At 40.1% G+C, this 20,257-nt stretch overlaps 1 protein-coding gene across 30 annotated transcripts in view; it reads left to right on the top strand.

The window, feature by feature from the left end:
• CADPS (calcium dependent secretion activator) overlaps positions 1-20,257 on the top strand; it is a 473,884-nt gene that overhangs the window by 396,087 nt on the left and 57,540 nt on the right. For 15 of the 30 annotated variants that reach the window (XM_037040838.1, XM_037040841.1, XM_037040858.1 and 12 more), the window contains 4 exons: positions 1,988-2,135; positions 8,770-8,784; positions 9,658-9,732; positions 10,617-10,700. In XM_037040838.1, coding sequence (XP_036896733.1) covers positions 1,988-2,135; positions 8,770-8,784; positions 9,658-9,732; positions 10,617-10,700 — 322 coding nt within the window. The remainder of the gene's footprint in view (positions 1-1,987; positions 2,136-8,769; positions 8,785-9,657; positions 9,733-10,616; positions 10,701-20,257) is intronic. The other 15 variants (XM_037040843.1, XM_037040842.1, XM_037040848.1 and 12 more) reach the window with 1 other exon arrangement.

Raw genomic sequence — 20,257 nt, 5'->3', positions numbered from 1 at the left:
CCCAGTCATTAGCACAAACACAGACAAGAGCAGCAAACATAAGTAAAAATGTCATCCACAGACATTCAGAGTCAGAGGGTACAACTTGAAGCAGTCTGTGAATGTTTTCAGATGTAGAATCCACATTGGTACAGCCTAGAACCTTTGCTTTCCTCTTCAGTACAGAAGAAATAGCCCTTGTTCTAGGACAACATAGTAAGGACATGATTGAATAGTTGTAAATATGCAATGCCAAAAAATCAATCAAGGACTCCTAGTTTCCAAGTTTCTAAGAAATTGAAATTATTCCTTTGGTGGACTTAACCGAGCCTCCGGTCTAGTCTATATATTAGATACAGTGCTCTACACAAGACAAGGTGCCCTAACTCTGCCCTCAAGGAGAGTCGTTTGAATTAAGTGACCTCTTCATTCTTGGCTTTTTGGTCCCACAGAGCCCTCTCGGTAGTATTAATTTTGCATTTGGCTTCCTTTTTCCACAGCCCCACACTCTAAGGGCTACGAACAGCTCTCCTGTGAAAACAGAAAACGATTACTTCATTGTAAGGGAGTGATTTAGCATTTCTATTTCTCAAATTGGGCCGGAAGTGGCGCACGAGCCTCAGAAGATCAGCACAGGGACCTGTCCAACTCAGTCCCCATCAGGCCTCCTTTTCACAAAACCAGAAAATGATATATTTTCAATGTAGCTTAAAATGATCATCATGATTAGAAAGCTACTGCAGTGCACAGAGTCTTTAGAAGCCAAGATACATTTTATCTTTAACATGATCATATAATACATAAAAGTGTTTTAAGATTTTTTTTTAGTTGTTTTCTTAAGAACTGGGCTTCCAACCTTAGAAATTATACTTGGCTTTCCTGCATGCACCCAGGGTGTGTTAGCAAGCTGGCATCCTTTCCTGAGCTAACTAGCTGTGTGGTCCCTCTATGCACTGTTAGAAAACTGCTACAAATGCCTCTTAAAGCAATGCTTTCTTGATGGCTGCATGATCTCCAGAACCTGACGGCGAACAATGTTAAAAAGATGCATTTGACAAAGCAACCTCCAATAAAACCACTTACTAACCAGGTGCTTTTCTTTAAAGACATGTGATGATGTGACCCACTTCTCTGAAACATTTTAAAATATAACTGGGCCCCTTTACAATGCTGAAATCAAGGATTAGACCTCACACCTGTGTTACCAGCTGGCCATGTCAGACCAGGTTTTTTTCTCGGGGCAGTTACCACATTGCTGGGATCATAGTTTGACCTAAGTCAGAATTATTTTCCATTAATTTCCCACCATTACATGATTCTTGAATTGGAAAGTATTTGTGACATTTTTATTTATAAAATGAATATATTCTATTGCAAAATAAAACATTGGCATTGCAACACAAACAAACAAATACAGTGGAAGTCCCCCCTTACCACTTCTCCTGATTTCACTCTTTGCAAAGGTAGCCATCTTATTTTTTTAGTCTTTTAAGCAATATAATAAGCTTTTTTTTCACTTCAGTCTCTTTCAAAACCAGAGTTTAAAAAAAAAACAATAAATGTCATTTAAAAATTTTTCCCACCATGAGACTTTAAAGATTAGAAACTGCTTTTTTTTTTGTTTGGTTTTTTAAATGAAGTGATTCAAGGTAGGCAGTTGCCAATGTGAGAGAACTTACATATGCTATAATGCTATAATTGGGTTTTTGTTAATTCGTTCATTCTCCTGCAATTAGGGTTCTCCATAGCATGTAAACTATAGGCAGAAATACGCCTAGCTACAGGTGTTCCACATACTGTGGAGAAAGAAGGGTGTGCATGGCTGTCTCCCTGAATAGGCCTTCCTTATTTGGGAAATTCATTTTTAAAAGAACACATGTGAAGTCATTGTCAATTGAAAGTGATTACAGCCTTCAATTTTCTTTTTTCACTGACCTCTCGGAAAATGTCTCCTCCTCCCGCTGCCATCTGAATGCTGAATTGGTCTTTTCCTACTTTGTTTTAATAGAACCAGGATTGCATTTGAAGTTAAGCTGCAAAAAACCAGTCGATCAACAGATTTTCGAGTCCCACAGTCAATATGCACCATGTTTAATGTTATGGTTGATGCCAAAGCTCAATCAACAAAACTTTGCAGCATGGAAATGGGCCAAGAGGTAAAAAAAGAGAGAGAGAGAGCGAGAGAGAGAGAGCGAGAGAGAGATTTTCCCCCCCTCCATTGATCATGTAGAGTAAAACTTCACAAATTCCTTCCATCTACACTGGTCTGCTAGTTTCAGAAATGTACTCTAACGCTTGAGGACTAAGCCGCAGATGAATGTTTGGTATCTGTTTGTTAAGTGAATATCTAAGACATGTGCTAATGAGCTCACTGGTCATTTGGAAGTGATTCTTGGTCGGAGCTGGGGTGACCATAAAGTTCCTTTAAGTCAAATGATGTTTGATGATCTTATTTATTAGGCTGGTATCTCCAACAGATGTTTGCCAGAATGCAAGTCATTTTCACATTTGAAGTGCATTTTATCACTTTAACATCTGGACAGCAGGAGAGCTCTCTTCCAGGATATATAATGTTAGATCCCCCTGCTACCCAGTCCCCAACAGCAGGTTCTGAATTTTTAAGAAATCACAGACTTTATTTTTTTTAGATTGAGTTGAATGTGAATCTTCCCTGACCAAAAGTTTAGTCCTTTGCTAAGTTTCCAGTTCCAAAGTGGCATTTAAAATGTAAAGGAGAAAGAAACAGCAACTTGGGCTTGATTAAAAACTATCGTGATCATTTTTCTCTGATGGCCTTAAGCCAGCTAGATATTCATATACCAATTTAGAATTAATTCAGAAACATTTCTGGCAACTCTCATGTTGTTGCCAATTGGCATAAATTGCTCCTAAATCAGATCTTTCAATACCAGCCCTACATGCTCAGAATTTTGACTAAATTATTTTTGCTCCTTATTCGTTATTTATTTTCTCTTTCAGCACCTTCCTTTTTTAAATGTGGGTTGGTGGTATTCTCTTCCTGGCAAGATCGTCTTTAACCTTCTTTCACCTCCAGATCAGCTTTCTCAGCTGCTCTTGTTAGCCTCCATTCCTGACTGATTTACTTGTTGGGAACATTTCCCTGGGGGTTATGTTCTAAACACTGGGGTCAAGTGCAAGGGGTTCTCTTCCTCAGCCCCATTTGCTGCATTGTGAATGACCTGGAGCAACAGTTCTCAAACTTCAGTGTATATCCCACTTACCTAGAGAGGTTCTCAAACCCAGATTGTTGGGTTGCACCCTAAGAGTTTCCAGCAGGTCTGGGGAGTGTAGTCTAAGAATTTGCATTTCTGACAAATTCCCTGGTGATACCCATGCTGCTAGCTGGTCTGGAGACCACACTTTGCAAACCACTGGCCTGGAGGTTCAGTATCCAAAAATGAGTTAAGAAGACCTGCTTAGGCATAAGTGACAGCCTCCTAAGGAAGGCTTACACTGGGTGTCTTGCCCTGGCTGGCTGCACACTGCGGCTAGTATGTCACTCAACCTCTCCGGGCCTCAGTTTCTTCATTTGTAAAATGATAGCACTATTCTAGTTTTATTCAGGCTGTTTTTAGATGTAGAATCAGTTCTGCAGATCTCACCAAAAGAGGCCAGCATGTGAAATAAATAAAATTAGAGCTGCGGTGAATGAAGTCGGGGGGCGGTGGCCAGCAGACCAAGGAAGCGGGGTGCAGAGCCCAAGCTACCACATTCCTCTCCACTTCTGCGTTCATCGCTGCCCATATTCCACCTGCCCCCACTTCTCGGGGTGACTGAACAGTGTCCTAGGCTTCACAGAGTGCACTTAAAAACCCTGTTTATGTGATCTCTAAAAATCATGGGTGATTTCCATAATCCTGTGCCTCCTGAACGTTTCTCTCCTTGGGCTCCTTTTTTTTTTTCTCATTAAGATATAATTCACATACCATAAAATTTAAAGTGCACAATTCAGTGATTTTTAGTATATTCACAACGTTGTGCAACTGTCGCTACAATCAATTGTAGGACGTTTTTATCACCCTAAAAAGAAACCTGGACCTATTAGTATAATTCTCCAACTCTCTTTTTCCAGCCACAGGTAACCACTACCCTACTTTGTAATAATGAGGGCTTGCCTGTTTGAGCATTTCATATAAATAGAATATACTAATATGTGGCTTTTTGCGACCTCTTTCACTTGGTATAATGTTTTTAAGATTTATCCATGTTGCCCTGGCTGGTATGGCTCAGTGGATGGAGCATCAGCCTGTGAACTGAAAGGTTACCAGTTTGATTCCCAGTCAGGACACATGCCTGGGTTGCAGGCCAGGCCACGATTTAGGGGCTTGCAAGAGGCAACTGATCAATGTTTGTCTCCCTCTCTTTCCTTCTCCCTTTCCCTCTCCCTAAAAATAAATAAATAAAATATTTTTTAAAAGATTTATCTATGTTGTTACATGAATCAGTACTTCCTTCTTATAACTAAATAATATTCTATTATATGGATCTACCATATTGTTTATCAGTTCCTGAGTTGATGGACATTTGAATTGTTTCCACTTTTTAGCTACTATGAGTAATGCCGCCATGAACATCTGTGTACAAGTTTTCATGTGGATCTGTGCTTTCAACTCTCTTCAGTATATGACTAGATATATGGTCACTTTATGTATAACTTTTTGAGGAACTGCCAAACTGTTTTCCAAAGTGGCTGTACCATTTTATATTCTCATATTAGCAATGTATGGGAAATCTTATTTCTCTGCATCTTAACCAATACTTCTTATGACTTGTCTTTTTTAAATATAGCCATCCTCGTGTTATCTAATTACGGGTTTGATTTACAGTGATGTTGGCCATCTTTTCATGTGCTTGTTGACCATTTGTATATCTTCATTGAAGAAATGTCTATTCAAATTCCTCATTCACTTGAAAAATTGGATCATCCTTTTATTGTTTAGTTATGAGTTCTTTCCATACCCTGCATAGTAGACTATTATTATATATATGATTTACAACTATTTTTCTCACATTGCATAGGTTGTCTTTTTCACTTTTTTATAGTAATTCTTCAAAACACAAAAGTTTGTTTATGTTTTATGAACTCCTGAGAGTTTCTTGATGTGTCCCTTTTAACTGAAGTTCACAAGAATATACTCGCTATTCCGTGGGGGGGGGGGAGGGTTGGAATACGAGGACTGTATTCCAACAGTTGGAATACAGGCCTCGTAAATGGCCTCCCTTCCCCTTAGCAGCTTTTCCTGTCCCTCTTCAGATTGGCTGGGTTGTGGCCGTGTTTGAAGGACTCCTATATACCTGGTCAGACAGCTAACTAATTCTTTCAAACAAGCCAAGTCACTCTAATCTTAACTTTTTTCTTTTTGAACTAGCATTTCAGAAGAGTCATTATGGGTGGGAGATGGTTGTCATAGACCCCAACTGAAAATCTGATTAAATTTTGAGGCATTTCCCAGGAAAAAGTACTATCACATAATTTTACTATACAGTTTCACGGGACCTGTGAACTCTTTAGGCCACACTAAACATACCGCTTGGAAATATGTGATGAGAAATAACAAGTCCTCGGAGGGCCCTTGCTCTGTGGCTGTAACCTTGAGCAGAACTTCAATGCGAAGTCTCATGCAAATAGTCTCTTGTTAACTTTTTTCACTTTTGAGGAAGGGGATATTCATCTCCAAAGTAAAACTGAACAGTTAAAATTAGATTGGCCAAGGATGACTGGAAACATCCTGAGATTGGGAGAATAGATAAAAAGTCTAATTTTTGTAGTTATCACTTTGTGAGTATTTGGTATTAAACTCATATTATAAATCTACTTACTTCTACTTGCTTCCACCTGGATTCGAATGTCCTCAAGGTGTTTGAGACCAGATACTGGCCAGGTGATGCAATATTATACAATTTTAATATCACTTCCTGAATTTCATTACTGGGGTAAAGTATCATCTAAAGGCAGCTGTTGAAATATGTATTTAGTATACTTTTCCCTCTTAAATATTTATTTTTTCATTAAAATTTGCAAAGCACCAATAGAGAGGAATTATGTATTAAATAGTTTCTCACTTGGTCTAGTGTGTTTTCGTCTCATTTCCAAGGTCAGATGGTCTTAAGAGAAAGACAACATACACACAATCTGTTCCATGACAAGGCAAAATGTGCAGTACAGAAAGTCAAGTGGAATGATTTTCACAATGTGATTGTGAATTTGCAGCAACTTAGCTCATTAGAAGCAAAAGTGAACTCCCCAAATGTTCCATGCCATTGAAGATTTGTAGTTCCCTTGTCACCAGGAGCTAGGGCCCCAGAATATAATTTAAGAGTGTTATTATTGTTATCGAGCCAATCCACAAAGGGCAGCAGAAAGGATTGAAAATTACAAAAATAGGAAAAATCCCTCTTTGGACCCACATTGGGATGCATATAAAATTAGATAGTTCATCTGACTGTAAGAAATTCTGTGACAAGAGCATCTAATTGGGGGAGACAGTAATTTAACAAAGCCCCAGTATTACTTATACCCTTCACGTAGCTTCATAGCTGCATGGAACAATTACTCTACCAAGAAAGAGCAGAATAAAGGCAGAACACTCACTATTACTCCACAAAGGCAAGTTAATCAAATAAGTCTTGGGAAATCTGGTAAATGAATCCATGTATTTTGTAATTACTTGTATAGGAATGGGGGCTGCTTTGGTATGTACCCTTTTGCTACATGATAAGTAGAGTAGATATTACCCTGCCCTACTAGCTCTCCAAAGTAGATTTTATTTATTTAATTGAATTTACTTATAAATTTACTTTATAATTTAATTATAATTTACACACAACAAGTATATTGATTTTAGATGAATTTAGAGAAATGTATAACCATGTGTAACCACCATGCTAATTGTTAGTTAGGTAGCAGTAATATTGCCATATAGCACTTCTAAGTTTCTAAACCATATTTCCTTGGATTGTTTCATTACCTTGTTAGATGAATATGATTTTCATATTCACAACAGAGATAATTGTAGCCCTGTTGAGGAGATGAGGAAATAGACCAACAGAGATGACATACTCAAGTTTCCTTCTGGAAGTAAGAGGCAGAATAATCATATCAAAATACTTTCTTATAAGCAGAATAAAAGAAATGTGGACAAAAGTGGAAATAAAAATTCACATAGAATAAAAGAGAGAGTAGGAATACCTGTAAAGCAGACAGAGCCAAGTTTGGCATGGAAAAATTGAAAGTGAGATGAGGTTCTTGTAAACCACCATGTCTCCATGCATTTTCATTTGAATTCCTCAGGTGATAAAAAAGTTTGAAGTCCTCCCGCCCCATGTCTAAAGAGAAAGCTTGTTTGTCTCTCAAGAAAGATAATATTAACTACTCAGAACAAATCTTGCCTAAACCTTTTTTTTAAGTTTTTTTTTTTTTTATTTCTAGAGAGAGGGAAAGGCAGGAGAAAGGGAGAGAAACATCCATGTGTGGTTGCTTCTCATGCACTCTCAACTGGGGACCTGGCCCACAACCCAGGCACGTGCCCTACACTGGGAATCAAATCCACAACCTTTAGTTCAACAGGCCAGCACTCAATCCACTTTGCCACACCAGCCAGGAAAATCTTTCTTGCTCAATGCATAGAGAATGCTCACTCTTATCTCTGCCATTTTAGCCAAGTTTTTGGAGAGAATGTTTTTATTCTCACTGAAGTTCTTTGCTTTTTAAGAAGCCCTTTATTTAATATTTCATATTGTATGATTTTTGTCTACAACTAGGTTTTCTGAGTTAGTTAAGTCTCATACTTAGTTTAATAAATGTAAATCATTTATAGCAATCCAAAGAAAATTTAGGGAGGCAGTCACATGAGGAGGGAAACTAAACATGTGATTCTGGATCTTATCTCAAGACCTAAAAATGAATTTGGAGCCCTGTCAATATTGCTAAATTCCCTTGTTCTGACACATTTCTTTGTGCTTCTAGCACAGAATTCTGCAGATAGTTTTTGCATTTAGATCCAGGTTTATTCCACTTCCTAGTAAATTCTTTTGTGAAGTTAGTGGCAGAGCTAACGTGGATTCTATTTATCAGGACTACGCAACATGGGTCATCTGCTTTCTCATTTTTCTCTAATCAACTGAAGGAAACTAAACTGAGGTGAATGAACAAGACCATCTCTTCTGACCCTTATTTTCTACTTTATGAACTTGACCAAATGATATTGAAATTGCGATTATAACTTCACAAAGTGTTTCCACATCTAGGACCTCACTAGATCTTCAAAACAGATCCATGAGTCTGAGAGCAGGATTGCCAGGAGAGGACTTGGTCCTGCTTTTTTGACAATAATCACAACAAAAACAAAAACCTGCTAAATGTCTTTATACAGGGTTTGCCTCACTCCCATGACAAAATCAGTAATTTGTACTAGTAGGTTGTAGTATTGTACTATCTGTTTTTTACAGATGAAGAAACTGAATTAAATTTTCTTTGGCAACATAGCTAACCAGTTTTGCCCTGGGAATTTATTTAGGTCTTCCAATTACAACAAAATTCCCCTATTACTTTAAATGAATTAACTTAATTCACATCCCTCTGCTCACTTCCAATACTTCTGATTGCCAGTTATCAGAATATCAAACCACATTAACATGGTTTATTATTTCTGTATGTTTTCATAGCTTTTTTGATGGTTTAATTTTTATTTTCTCATGTTTTGTTTTGTCCTAATTTTTATTTGCACTGTTCCTTTTTTTCCTATTCCTAATTATTCATCCCTCTGAAAGTTTGCTAAAGAGTGGGTAAGTGCATTCTTTCCAAGTAGCAATGTTTTGCATTATTGTTTTTTTTTATTAAGGAAATGGGGAATAATTCAAATGGATACTAAAATGATCTAACAAATGTCAAGGAGCTGGCATGCAGTGTTTTCTGTTGAAATCACTTTTTGTTTTTTCCTGGCATTCGCAACAGATTTTTGTTTGTGTGGGGGTTTGTTTTTGCATTACTATTTAAACTTAATAGCTGATAGCAGCAGTCAGAAAAATTGAAAAACTTGGTAGCAGTCTCACTAGAAGCTCTAAACCTGGCTCTGCTGATCCATTAATGGAGAAAATGAGTGGTAGCCACAAGGTTCAGTTTGCGCCTCAACACTGAGTCCACACCCTGAGATAGAACTGGGGGCTCTAAGGCATTAACACAAATAGCCAAAGGTGTTACAGCAGTTTTGCAAAATCCTTCTCAATGTACTGGTCAAATTCCCTTTGGAAGGATGCTACTCCCTAAGTCACACCCCCCAGCAGTTTTCCAAACATAATTTTTCATCCCCCATGTTGGATTGTTTTTGTATAGTGCTGCGTAAGACCCAGATCAATACACGGCTGGGCTGTTAAGCCATCCATGCAAACTATTTGTAAATGTGTGTATGTCTCTACACATATCAAAGCCGTCGAAAGTACTGGATGAGGAACAAGCACCTGGTAATTTTTTGAAGCGATTCAGATCTCTCCTCATTAAAGGCCTATACTCAGAATCTTACAGCTGCTTCTGGAACCAAGGAAATAAATTGGGTCTGTAGGCCAGGCTTTGTTTATAAATTGTGTTGTCTAAAAATTACTGACTGATGCAATGCCATCACCTCCCAAACATGCTAATATTTGTCTTTCTGTGTTCTTTAGCATCAATACCATTCAAAAATAGATGAACTAATTGAAGAAACTGTTAAAGAAATGATAACACTCTTGGTAGCAAAGGTAACCTTCAGTTTCAGGTGAAATGTTTCATTGTGAACATTGCTTTGTTATGTCTGCATTTCCATTAAAATGTAACACATTAAAAAGTTGAGCTGGATACTTATATTTCTCAGGAAACAAGATTGCACATCACTCAGCCTCAGCTCCGAATGATTTTTCTGGTGATTGCGAGCCATGCGAAGATGATCGATGAAGGAGCATGTGTTAACTTAATAAGAGTTTGTCCCCAAACATCGCTCTAGGTTATGCAGGAAATGTTTGTTTTGTTTTTCAGCACCGACAAAGTTAGATTTTTAAATACAGAAAGTTAAATTGTAATAAGGAATTCTGCCATCATGAAAACCCCCTTTCTCTAGTTTCACATGCAGTGAGAGTCATAATAAAACAGAAAAGTCAGATAAAGCTATTTCAGTCACCCTCATGAATTATAGAATTTTAACTAAGTAATGTTGAATGAGAAGGCATGTATATTTGCCAGTGCTAAACTTCTGTTTCCCCAAAATTACTGATAAAATACAAATAAAAATAGATTGGATTAAATGTAGTGCTAATATGTAACATAAAAACGGCTTTGCGCAGTTTTGGATTTTGAAAAATGCATTTAATATTATCGCATGCTATATGCAACTCAATAATATTTTGTCACTTTGCACTTCTGGAACACTCTCTATTTGCAATCACATAATAATGCAGAGAAAGCCGGATAAGTCAAATATTTCTATGTAAAGGCAGCCTTTCCCTAAAGGCTGAGATCAAATAATAAAATGTAAAAATTGAGCAGAGGACTCAATGCTGGTTTCTACATAGCCGAAAAATGCTGTTCTTTATTGTGAACAGCAGTTCTCCTTTGAAATAATAACTCCTTTATTTTTCTGTTTTACTAGTTTGTTACTATCTTGGAAGGAGTACTGGCAAAATTATCCAGATACGACGAAGGGACTTTGTTTTCTTCATTTTTGTCATTTACGGTAAGTAAAGAGTTTTACATTGTAATTTATATTAAGGAAATGTGTAATAATTCAAATGGTGAAATGATCTAATAAGCGTCAAGGAGCTGACATCAGGGGGGAGTGCCACTGTGGCATTTGGCTTTAGTTTGTGTATGTATGTCCATTGCAATCAGCTACCAGTGTGCAATAACCACGCCAGGGGAATGAGCAGGACACCTCTGAACAGCAGGCAGTCCAAAACTGTTTCTATTCATCTGTGAATATACAGTGTGTGTGTGTGTGTGTCTCTGTGTCCAAACAGAGGGGTGCCAGCATGAGCCCACCTTACCTGTCTTAAGCAAATCACTCAACATTTCTGAGCTACACTTTCCTCATCGTGAATTAATTTAAGAGGTTGCAAATGGAGATCTACAGGTCAGATAGAACTTGTAACTGTGTTGTATTTAATCCTCACTTCGTCAGGTCCACTTTTCCTAACTGAATTTAGTTGTCCACATTTAAAATTCAGGAGAATTCACAGAGAAGGCTGTATTCCAGGACTTTCTTGATAAAGTGGACAGTTAGCAGCTTCATAAAAGCCTGCCTATGGGGAGAGCAGCAGTCTCCTGGAGCTGAGTCACAGTGGTCTTCACAGTCCAGACAAGCATTTGCCAGCTTCCTGTAGCCCCCTCCCAGCTGTTTCACTCATTCACAGACCTGCCTGGGCTTGGGGGCACTTGAGTTTACAGCCTCTGGTGCAGATGATCAAGTCTGTACAAATTCTGAGAGGCTCTAATTCTGTGCCAGAATTAGGCACGGTCTTAGAAGTTAGTTAGATAATGGGCAGAAGCCAGTTCAATTCTCTGTGGGTGAACAGAGATGGTCACTGCATATAGACCACTGCAGGGACCCAGTTCTCCCTTCCTGTGCTAGGCAAGCACTGCGGCTGCATGCTTTCTTTTCATTTCTGATGGCAGCCGTCTTGCTGGCTCTGAAACTAGCTGTTTTCCTCTGACAATGCCAAGTTGGTCCAATTTAGGACCAACTATCCATGAGTCTTTAAAACAGACTTCCTTTATGAAGAAGTTTTTAAAAGGGTATTGAATGCCATGGCAAAACCCAGCACAAAGTAGGGTCATCAATGACTTTGGAAGGCAACAAAAACAGGTTCAAATCCCATTACCAATATTAACCAGTTGTGTGATCTTGAGTGGGTGTCTCATCCTTTCTGAGCCTTGTCCTCGTTGAGTTTTGTTTTGGTTTGAGAGAGGTATGCTGTTGTGTCATTTTGCTTTTGTATGTGTGAATATCTGTGTGTTAATTGCAGTCTACTACTGATGTTATATGGAAGTGGAAAGTAAATTATGTCTTCCATATGAGCTTTTGTGAGGATAATAATGTAAGTGAAAGAGCTTAGCATAGTCCTAGCACATGATAGTCCTCAATAAATACCAGTTATTATTAATAAAAGATATCTGATATGTTTATTATACAATACAGCATACATACACACATTCTTTCCAGACATGCCCTACTTTGGTCTTTCCCTAACATATATATCATATTTTCTGAGAGTTAAAGGAAATGTAGACAGAAAACATTTAAAACAGTTCTAGCCCTGGCTGGTGTAGCTCAGTGGACTGAGCATGAGTCTGCGAACCGCACGATCGTGGTTCAATTCCCAGTCAGGGCACATGCCTGGGTTGCAGGCCAGTTCCCAGCAGGAGATGCATGAGAGGCAACCATACATTGATATTTCTCTCTCTCTCTCCTTCCCTTCCCCTCTAAAAATAAATAAATAAAATCTGTAAAAAAAAAAAAAAAAAACAGTTCTAGATAGCATCCATGTATCTTCATCCCCAATTTGTTTTGATATACAGCTCTGACGTTCCCAGGTATAAGGATTGAACTCAGCCCCAGAAAGTGCGACCACACCAGTGCCTATAATTTATTGGTGAAAGTGGGTGGGAAGAAGATGGCGACAATGGGAATTTTATCTGGTTTCATTCTGTAAAACCATCCATCATGTGTCACAACTGAAAGAAAAGTTACCCAACCCACTCCTCTGACAAGCAAAGAAACCAAGGCCCAGGGAGGGGGGAGTAATTTGTCTGAGGTCACATAGCAATGGGAAGAGTGGGGACAGGAACTCAGGTCTTCTGCCAGCCTCGCCCCACCATCGAATGGCTTCCTGAAGAGAGTGGGATTCAGCTAGCACTTGCCTGGCACCAGAAGGCAGATGAGCAAGTGAGTGGGGAAGATGCATGAAGAAGGATTCAGGGCACATAAGTGGGAAATATTAGATAATCCTTCATCCCCAGTGAAGTCATGAAAATGGAGAAAAGAGGCAAAATTAAATGCAACACTTTTGGAAAACGTTTCCCTGACACCCACAAAAGATATCACTTTCTCTGAGACTTCATTTTGAGGAACTGTTTTTCCTGCACTGGACTTGAACCAGTGGAAACCAGGAAAGCTCCTCTACAATTTTCTGAGCAGAATTCAATCCACCAAGGACCCACCCTAATTACTGATTTACCAAGAATAGTAGTGGATGGTGGTCCCGTGGCAGCCATATCAAGGGCATGATACCAGTGGGGATTCTCAGGGGAGCATTTGAAACAAGGAAAACCTAGCAGAGCCCATGCAGGAGTTTTCAAGCTGAAATTGTCATCCTCTCATCCCCCTTTTCAGAGACATTTTGCAGCCACACAGCCTGCCTAGTGAAGTCCCCGCCACTGCACAACACTTCGGTGCCTGTTGCCGGGCCTGTAACTTCCCTTCCTCAGTGGCACTTCTCCCACATACTTAGCCACCCCCGGGCCTAAAGCACCCACTTATCATTTGCAGCCTATGTTCTCATCTCCTGCTGTGTTCCAGTGTTCAAGAATTCTAGCTGTGCTTAGAGGTGGTGGGAATATCTCCGCACATGGATTTCGAGCTCCTGCCCAAATCTGAAAGGGCTTCTGGAGACTTCCTGCAGCTCAGGAGAGTTGCTTGCCTGGAAGTGGAGTGCAGGTGAAAGGGCTGGGCAGAGGCAGCAGGTGTTGTGCCAAGAGCCTTGACATCAACAATGAGGGAACCAGAAGTCCTGGGACCCAGGACAAAGGCTGAAGATAGGGCCGATGCCTTGGCAGGGTTTCCTAAACTCCACTCCCATTCTGATTCAATTCTTCAAGTATTACTGTGCACTTACCACGTCTCCACCTCAGCAGGGCTGCCAAGTATGAGCCATGTGCTCTGCCCCCCAGAAAGCTGACAAGTATCGACAAATATGCCACCCTTTCCCCCTCTTTCTCCTGCTGAGCGCCTCCTTTCCTGGGTAGGCTTGATTTCATGGTCCAAGCCAGACATTTTGGAAAACGTCTGCAGTGGCACAGAGCAGGCAGGAATATTTATTTCTCGTCTCCATCTGCATTGCTTCCTCCCTTGGAGAGGAGCTGCAGGGAGGAGGGAGGATGAGATGTGGCTTCTTCGTGCCAGCCCAAGAGGCGCCCAAGGCGCCCGCCCCTCCTCCCTCCCCTGCCTCAGCAGCAGTAGCAGCCTGGGATTTATGGAGGCAGGCGCCTTTGGAACTTCGGAAAGATCAGCCCAGTTGGAAGTCGCAATTAGCAACTATCCGCCCATTTCCCCTGCCTGCAAGATGTGCTTTTGTGTGGGTTGCCTGCTTGCAAGAGTCCCTGTTTGTAGGTAGCTTCACGCTGTTCTTTTAGAAGGCCAAAAAGGGGGACAAGCAGATGCCCAGTTCCCTCTCCCAGCAAGTTAAAGCCTTCCCTTGGTTCTTTCCAGTTGTTAACAAATATGTTGATTCTGGAATCCTTTTGTCCATTCATTCATTCATTCATTCATTCATTTATTCACCCACCCAACATGTATTTATTGAGCACCTCTGTGTCATGTATTGTGCTAAGTGTTAGGGAATACATTTTCTCTATCCTCTTGGAGCTTACATTTAGGAAAGGAGAGAAACAATAAAAAAGGAAAGAAAATTATAGTATAGAGGAAGTGCTGACAGGCCGCAAACTAGAAAGAAAGGGAGAAAGAGGCAGAACATAGGGGATGGCGTTATTTCAGCTAGGATGGGCATGGACGGGCTCTCTGAGCTGAAACTTAAAGGGGCTACAGCCACGGGTAAAGAGGAGGGGGGAATCTCCTGGACAAGACAACTGCAATGGCTGTGAGGCAGGAGGAAAGCAGGAGGAATTTTGGCCAGATATTTGGGAGGCAACAGAGGCAGGATTTAGGGATTCAGTAGGTGCTGGAGGCGGACACTCAACTGGTGGGGGCCGGGTGGGGGGCCCAAGAACCGGAACGTATTCAGGACCTCAGCGAGCTGAATGAGAGCCAATAAGGTGCAGTAAAAAGCACAGACTGGGGAGACCTGGGATAGGACCCCAGCTCTGCCCCTCACCAGGGAGACGTAGCTTGGCTTCTAATTCCCTTCGTATACTATGACTCCAGTTGTATTAGATGAATTCCAAAATCTGCAATAGCTATGAGAGCTATAGCTAAGTGCCTGGCACGGAGCTAAATGATTTAAATAGATTTTTTGTGTGTGTGTGAATCCCCTGAACAATGTCATCCCAGAACGTCCTCCCACAGACGATAAAACTGAGGCTCAGAGAGGTTAAGCCCTCCAGCTCAACCAGCATCCACCCTTCCTCCAGACTCTAGAGGCTTTAAGGAAGAGGGGAGTTGTGGGAGGAGCCCACCCTCACCTTTGGCACCAAAAGAAATACATCAACTCCTCCGAAGCCCCCTCGAGTTCATCTAAGATCCCTCCATCCAGCAAATTTATTTGAGATGGTCATAATGTAACATGGAAGCCCTTCAGGACAAGGACAAGAAAGTCCATTTTAGGGTTGTCAAGAGCCCAAACCCTAGGAGATATGTCCTATCTCCTAGGTCTCAACTTACACTGAGTTACAACTTACATTAGGTCTCAAAAATTCACATTTTTTCCTTTTGCTAGTATATTGTTTGCTATTTAGAAACAAAACAGAGTGGACATGCTTTTTGCTAAAATCCATCACCAGGACTGGGGTTAGCAGAGATCAACCAGCAGCGGGGGTTACTTTCGTGCAGAGCTCTAGATGTCATGCCAGAGGACAAGACTGGCACCTTGGTCGAAAGCCAGAACCAGATCCAAAATTTTCCCTTCTATCAGGAAGCAGTTCAGATTTTAGGGGGTGGTGAATGTTCACCAGTTTGTCAATGTTGCCTCTGATGGCATTCCACTTTGGCTTTGGCTTTGGGGAATGCCCAGCATGGGACAAATGACTTTTTACTGTGTGGGTGGGTGATGGTATGCAGACAGACAGGTTTTGGACCATCCCCAGGAGGTAATATCGTCCAGTGATCAGATGCCGAAGTCATGAGATTCAGATCAGTTGGCCTCTACATTTTCAGAGTGGAAGTGCCTACCATGGCAGTAACAGCTGGTGTTTATTGAACACAAACTATGTGCCAGGCACTGTGCTAAATGATTTACATGCACTTTCTCATCTGACCTTCACATTCACCCTATGCAATAGATACAATTATCCCCAATTTACACACGTGGGAAGTTGAGTAAGGTGTCCAAAGTCACACAGCTACTAAGACTCCACCTTAAAATTACTCTTTTATTATGACCAGAATGTTACACCCACAGAAGCACAGATACCCACAAATGAAGTCAATTAGTGGCTCTTCCAGGAACTATGCATTAATTGATATCATTCCTCAGGAGAAAAGTCATCATTTTTCACATCTTACCAGCAAAAAAATTTTATAATTTACCCCCCAGCCAATGAGTTTTGCAATAAAACTAAAGGCAGAGACATTCAAAATTCCCCAGCTCCTTTGTGCTCTCTAGATAATCTTTAGTTGCATGTTAATTCTTCACTCAACACATGTTTATTGAGTACCTATCATGGAGTGCTTAGCAGTGGATAAGAGGGACAATGCCTTTTATTGTATGTTCCTAAGAGGGAGATCCATTCTCAACAAGCAGTTCACAAGCATGGCGATCATTCCAAGAAAGAAGGAGCTGATATAATGGGGCCATATCCAAAAGGGACCCAACCTTATCTGGGAGACCGTGAGGGCAGTGGCATTTGAGCTGAGATCTAATGGATAAGTAAAATTTCACCTGGTAAAGAAGAGAGCAAAGAGGATTCCGAGATACAAAGACACAGAGAGGAAAGGGAAGGTCTAGTACATTATGAGAACTGGAAGTTTATTGTTAGTTGAGGAAAGGTCAGATCAAAGATGAGGAAGATGACAGAGATGGGGTTGAAAAGTTAGTCAGAAGACTGAATATGAAGGAGCTTCCCATGTGGTGGATTTAAGGATTTACACAGGGTCATTATCAAAACTGATTCAGCTGGAGAAGTTGAGCGGTCATGAGAGACCAGCTACCTGTTATGTCAGTGCTGAATCTGTAATCTTCTGATTCTGAAACCTTGAGCCACTATTGGAAGGCAAGACTTACTTTACGTAACGTATTTTATTCACATGGACCAACAAAACACCATGCCCAGAAACAATCCGGAACTATAAAGCACTGATCTGTCATGTCTCCTACCAACTTTTTTCATCAACCACTCCCCAATGTTTCAGAACTTGACATCCACTTTGGGGTCTATGACAGATAATTTTGTCACCTAGTAGGACACCATCCTCATTTCTAAGTCACGCCTCGAAAACACAGTTGACAATTAACATACCTGCTGTCCAAAGCAACCCTTCAGAAGCTTTTCAGAAAAGAAAGATAAGCATCTAAAGTAACCATTTTTCTTAATACTCTTTGGTAGACAGATGATTATCATTCAAAGTGAACGTAAGACGAGCACAGTATTTTCTTCAGACTGTGACGTGCTGAGCAACCAGTCACAGAAATGTCAGCTATGAAAGAAATACCTAATGAACATATGTGTGGCTTCAAATAGAAAATAATTGCTCTGAAATTAAAAGTTAGAGATTCTGACCTGACTGACCTATGAGCCCCATACAGTGAGAAGCTTATCACCAGAGAGTTAGAGGGAGAGATGTGATTGTGAAGGCCAGACTAACAGAAACATGGGCAAGCAATTGACCATTTGTGAGCCTGTTTCTTCATCTGTAGAGTGGAAATGCTGATGTCTACTTCAGAGAGCTGGTGGGACAATTAGAAATGAAGTGAGCAATAGGCTTTGCATGGTACCTGACATGTTGCGGCTGTTCTATAAATAGCCATTTTAACTTTACCTTCAACTTAAACCTGTAAAAAGGTTTAAATGACCCTGTGCTTTTAACCAACAATTCTCTCACCTGTTCAGTCCTTAGCATAGCAATCATTTCTCCTAAGCAATCCAAATCATTATCTATAAGAGGACCAACCAGGACTCTGTTAAAACTTCTATTTTAGCATATCCTTACATTCAGATATTTGACTCATCAGAAATATTTTCCATTATGTTTAGTGTATTTTTTAGCATTTAGTGTTTTATTTTAATTCAAGAACTTTCAGTCATACATGGTCTCTAGATTCTCTATTAAAGTTTTTGCTTAAACAGAATTGAATAACCCATTCTTCAAGCATATTTTTGGTTGAATCAGATTTGTCTCAATGTACTTGTTTGTCTAGTTCTTCCCCTTAGTAGAGTATAATCTTTGACAGATTAATCTCTACCTTCAGTTTACTGACCTATAAAATAGAAATAATAATGTGACCTATATTATGTGGTATTATTAGAATTAAATAAAAACGGTTATATAACTGAAAGGGGGTAGGTCTTTGATACTTGTTAGATATGATTATTATTGTGGTTATTACATCAAGTAATAACACATCATGTGCCTATGCCATCAAGTAACGAGTGTCAGAATCAGTTACTAAATCAGCCATCATGTTTTAAATGACTCCTGTATGTACATTACTAAGATAGATTTGTAGATATAGAAAGACAGAAAAACAGAAAAACAGGCCTTATCTTTGTTATCTGGAAGTTCCTATCTAGAGTGCATACAGCAGAAGTGAGTTGAGATTTTGTGGTCCAGCATTTTCAGTGATGTTCTGGAATCTGCTCACTTCCTACTCACTGTTGAGAGCCAGTTCTCCGCATCTCTTACCATTTCCCATCTCTCCATTTGGTGACACCACGTTGATCATGGTTGAAGTATTTATACCACTGAAATAGATAAACACTACCAACCAGGTAGGAAATTTCCTCTCCTCTTTTTCTCCTTCTTTTTCCTTCTCCAGAATTTTTTATTAGTATATCACTGAGTGTTTTCCAGCATAGGATACGTACCACATGGTACCTGAGAAGATATCAGATACTACAAAAACTCAGCATTAAATAATTCCAATCAGAGTGCAAGAAGGCCTTTCCATTTATGATTTTATTTTCATTCTTATCCTTATATTAAAAAGAAAGTTTCCAGTGAGTGCTTAGCTCTTTCTCACGCTTTCCTAAAATGTCAAATCTTCATGGGTGACAGAGAGAGAGAGAGAGCTCTTGAGCAGGCCTCAGGCTCAGCACTCTTAGCAGGCAACTTGTCTACCTACCCTGTAATAACTTTATTTATATTTTGTCTATTTTGATTTGCACTCATGGTAGTGATATAAGGTTTTCTTGTTATTTTAAAATTGAGCCAATTTAGAGAAGAATACTAAGTAAGTATAGTATAGATGGCACATGGGCAATAGCCAAAATCAGAAGGTTGGCATTGGTAACGAAATGTGAGAAGCTGTGATACATTTTAACCACCGCATTTTGCAGTTGTGTAAACTGAGACCAGAGACGGAAAATGGCTTGAATAGCTTAGTCACAGAACCTAGACCTGCTATCTTGTCCATTTGTGTGTTTTCCCCACTCTATCTGAGATGGCAGGGAAGAAGAAATAAAAATCCTCCCCTGCACAGCATATCAAGGCTGACAATGAAGGACAAGTTGCCACTGGCAGCAGGGGTTAAACAATCTTACCCTCAAGTTCAGACTGAGACAACCAAGGGGAGAAAGAGAGTGTCATGGGTGACAGGTGATCCCTCGTGCAGAAACATTACTGTTCAGTAATGATGACACAGCCCCCATTTGCCAAACACTGAGACCATGCAGAAGCCAGGGACGCAAGTGAGATGTGGCTCCTGCCCTCTTTGAGTTTGCCTTCTGTCGGGCTCCTTAGTATTAAGGGATATTCAAAAGGCAAAGCAAAACCCAACAGTGCCAGAGGTGGGCAGAGGCTCCCACTTATAATCAAATAAAAATAAATGTTCATGCTTGCTTAGAGATTTTACAAAATTAAAACTTTCCTCTCTCTACACAAGAGTTTCTTCTAAAATGACTGTTTGCCATGTAGACAAGTGAAAAGGCAGTTCAAAGTCATTAGGAAAAGGTAGGCAAACCCTGAAGCCAGACAGATCCTTGTTTCCAGGTAAGCTGTATGATGCCACAACCTGTGAGGTTTTTAGGAAGTCATTGCACCTCTCGGACCCTAAGTTTCTTCATCTGTGAATGATAACCATCAGGCCCACTACAGTGAGGATTAATTATGTATAAATTGCATATCCTTGTGCTAGGCAAACAATAAGAATGCAGTCATCTTAAGGGTTAGCAGCTTTGAAAGGAGCC

This window comes from Sturnira hondurensis, unplaced genomic scaffold, assembly GCF_014824575.4.
Source record: "Sturnira hondurensis isolate 20B ecotype Veracruz unplaced genomic scaffold, ASM1482457v3 Scaffold0002840, whole genome shotgun sequence".
Lineage (NCBI taxonomy): Eukaryota > Metazoa > Chordata > Mammalia > Chiroptera > Phyllostomidae > Sturnira > Sturnira hondurensis.
This window is presented reverse-complemented; position numbering and strand designations above follow the sequence as displayed.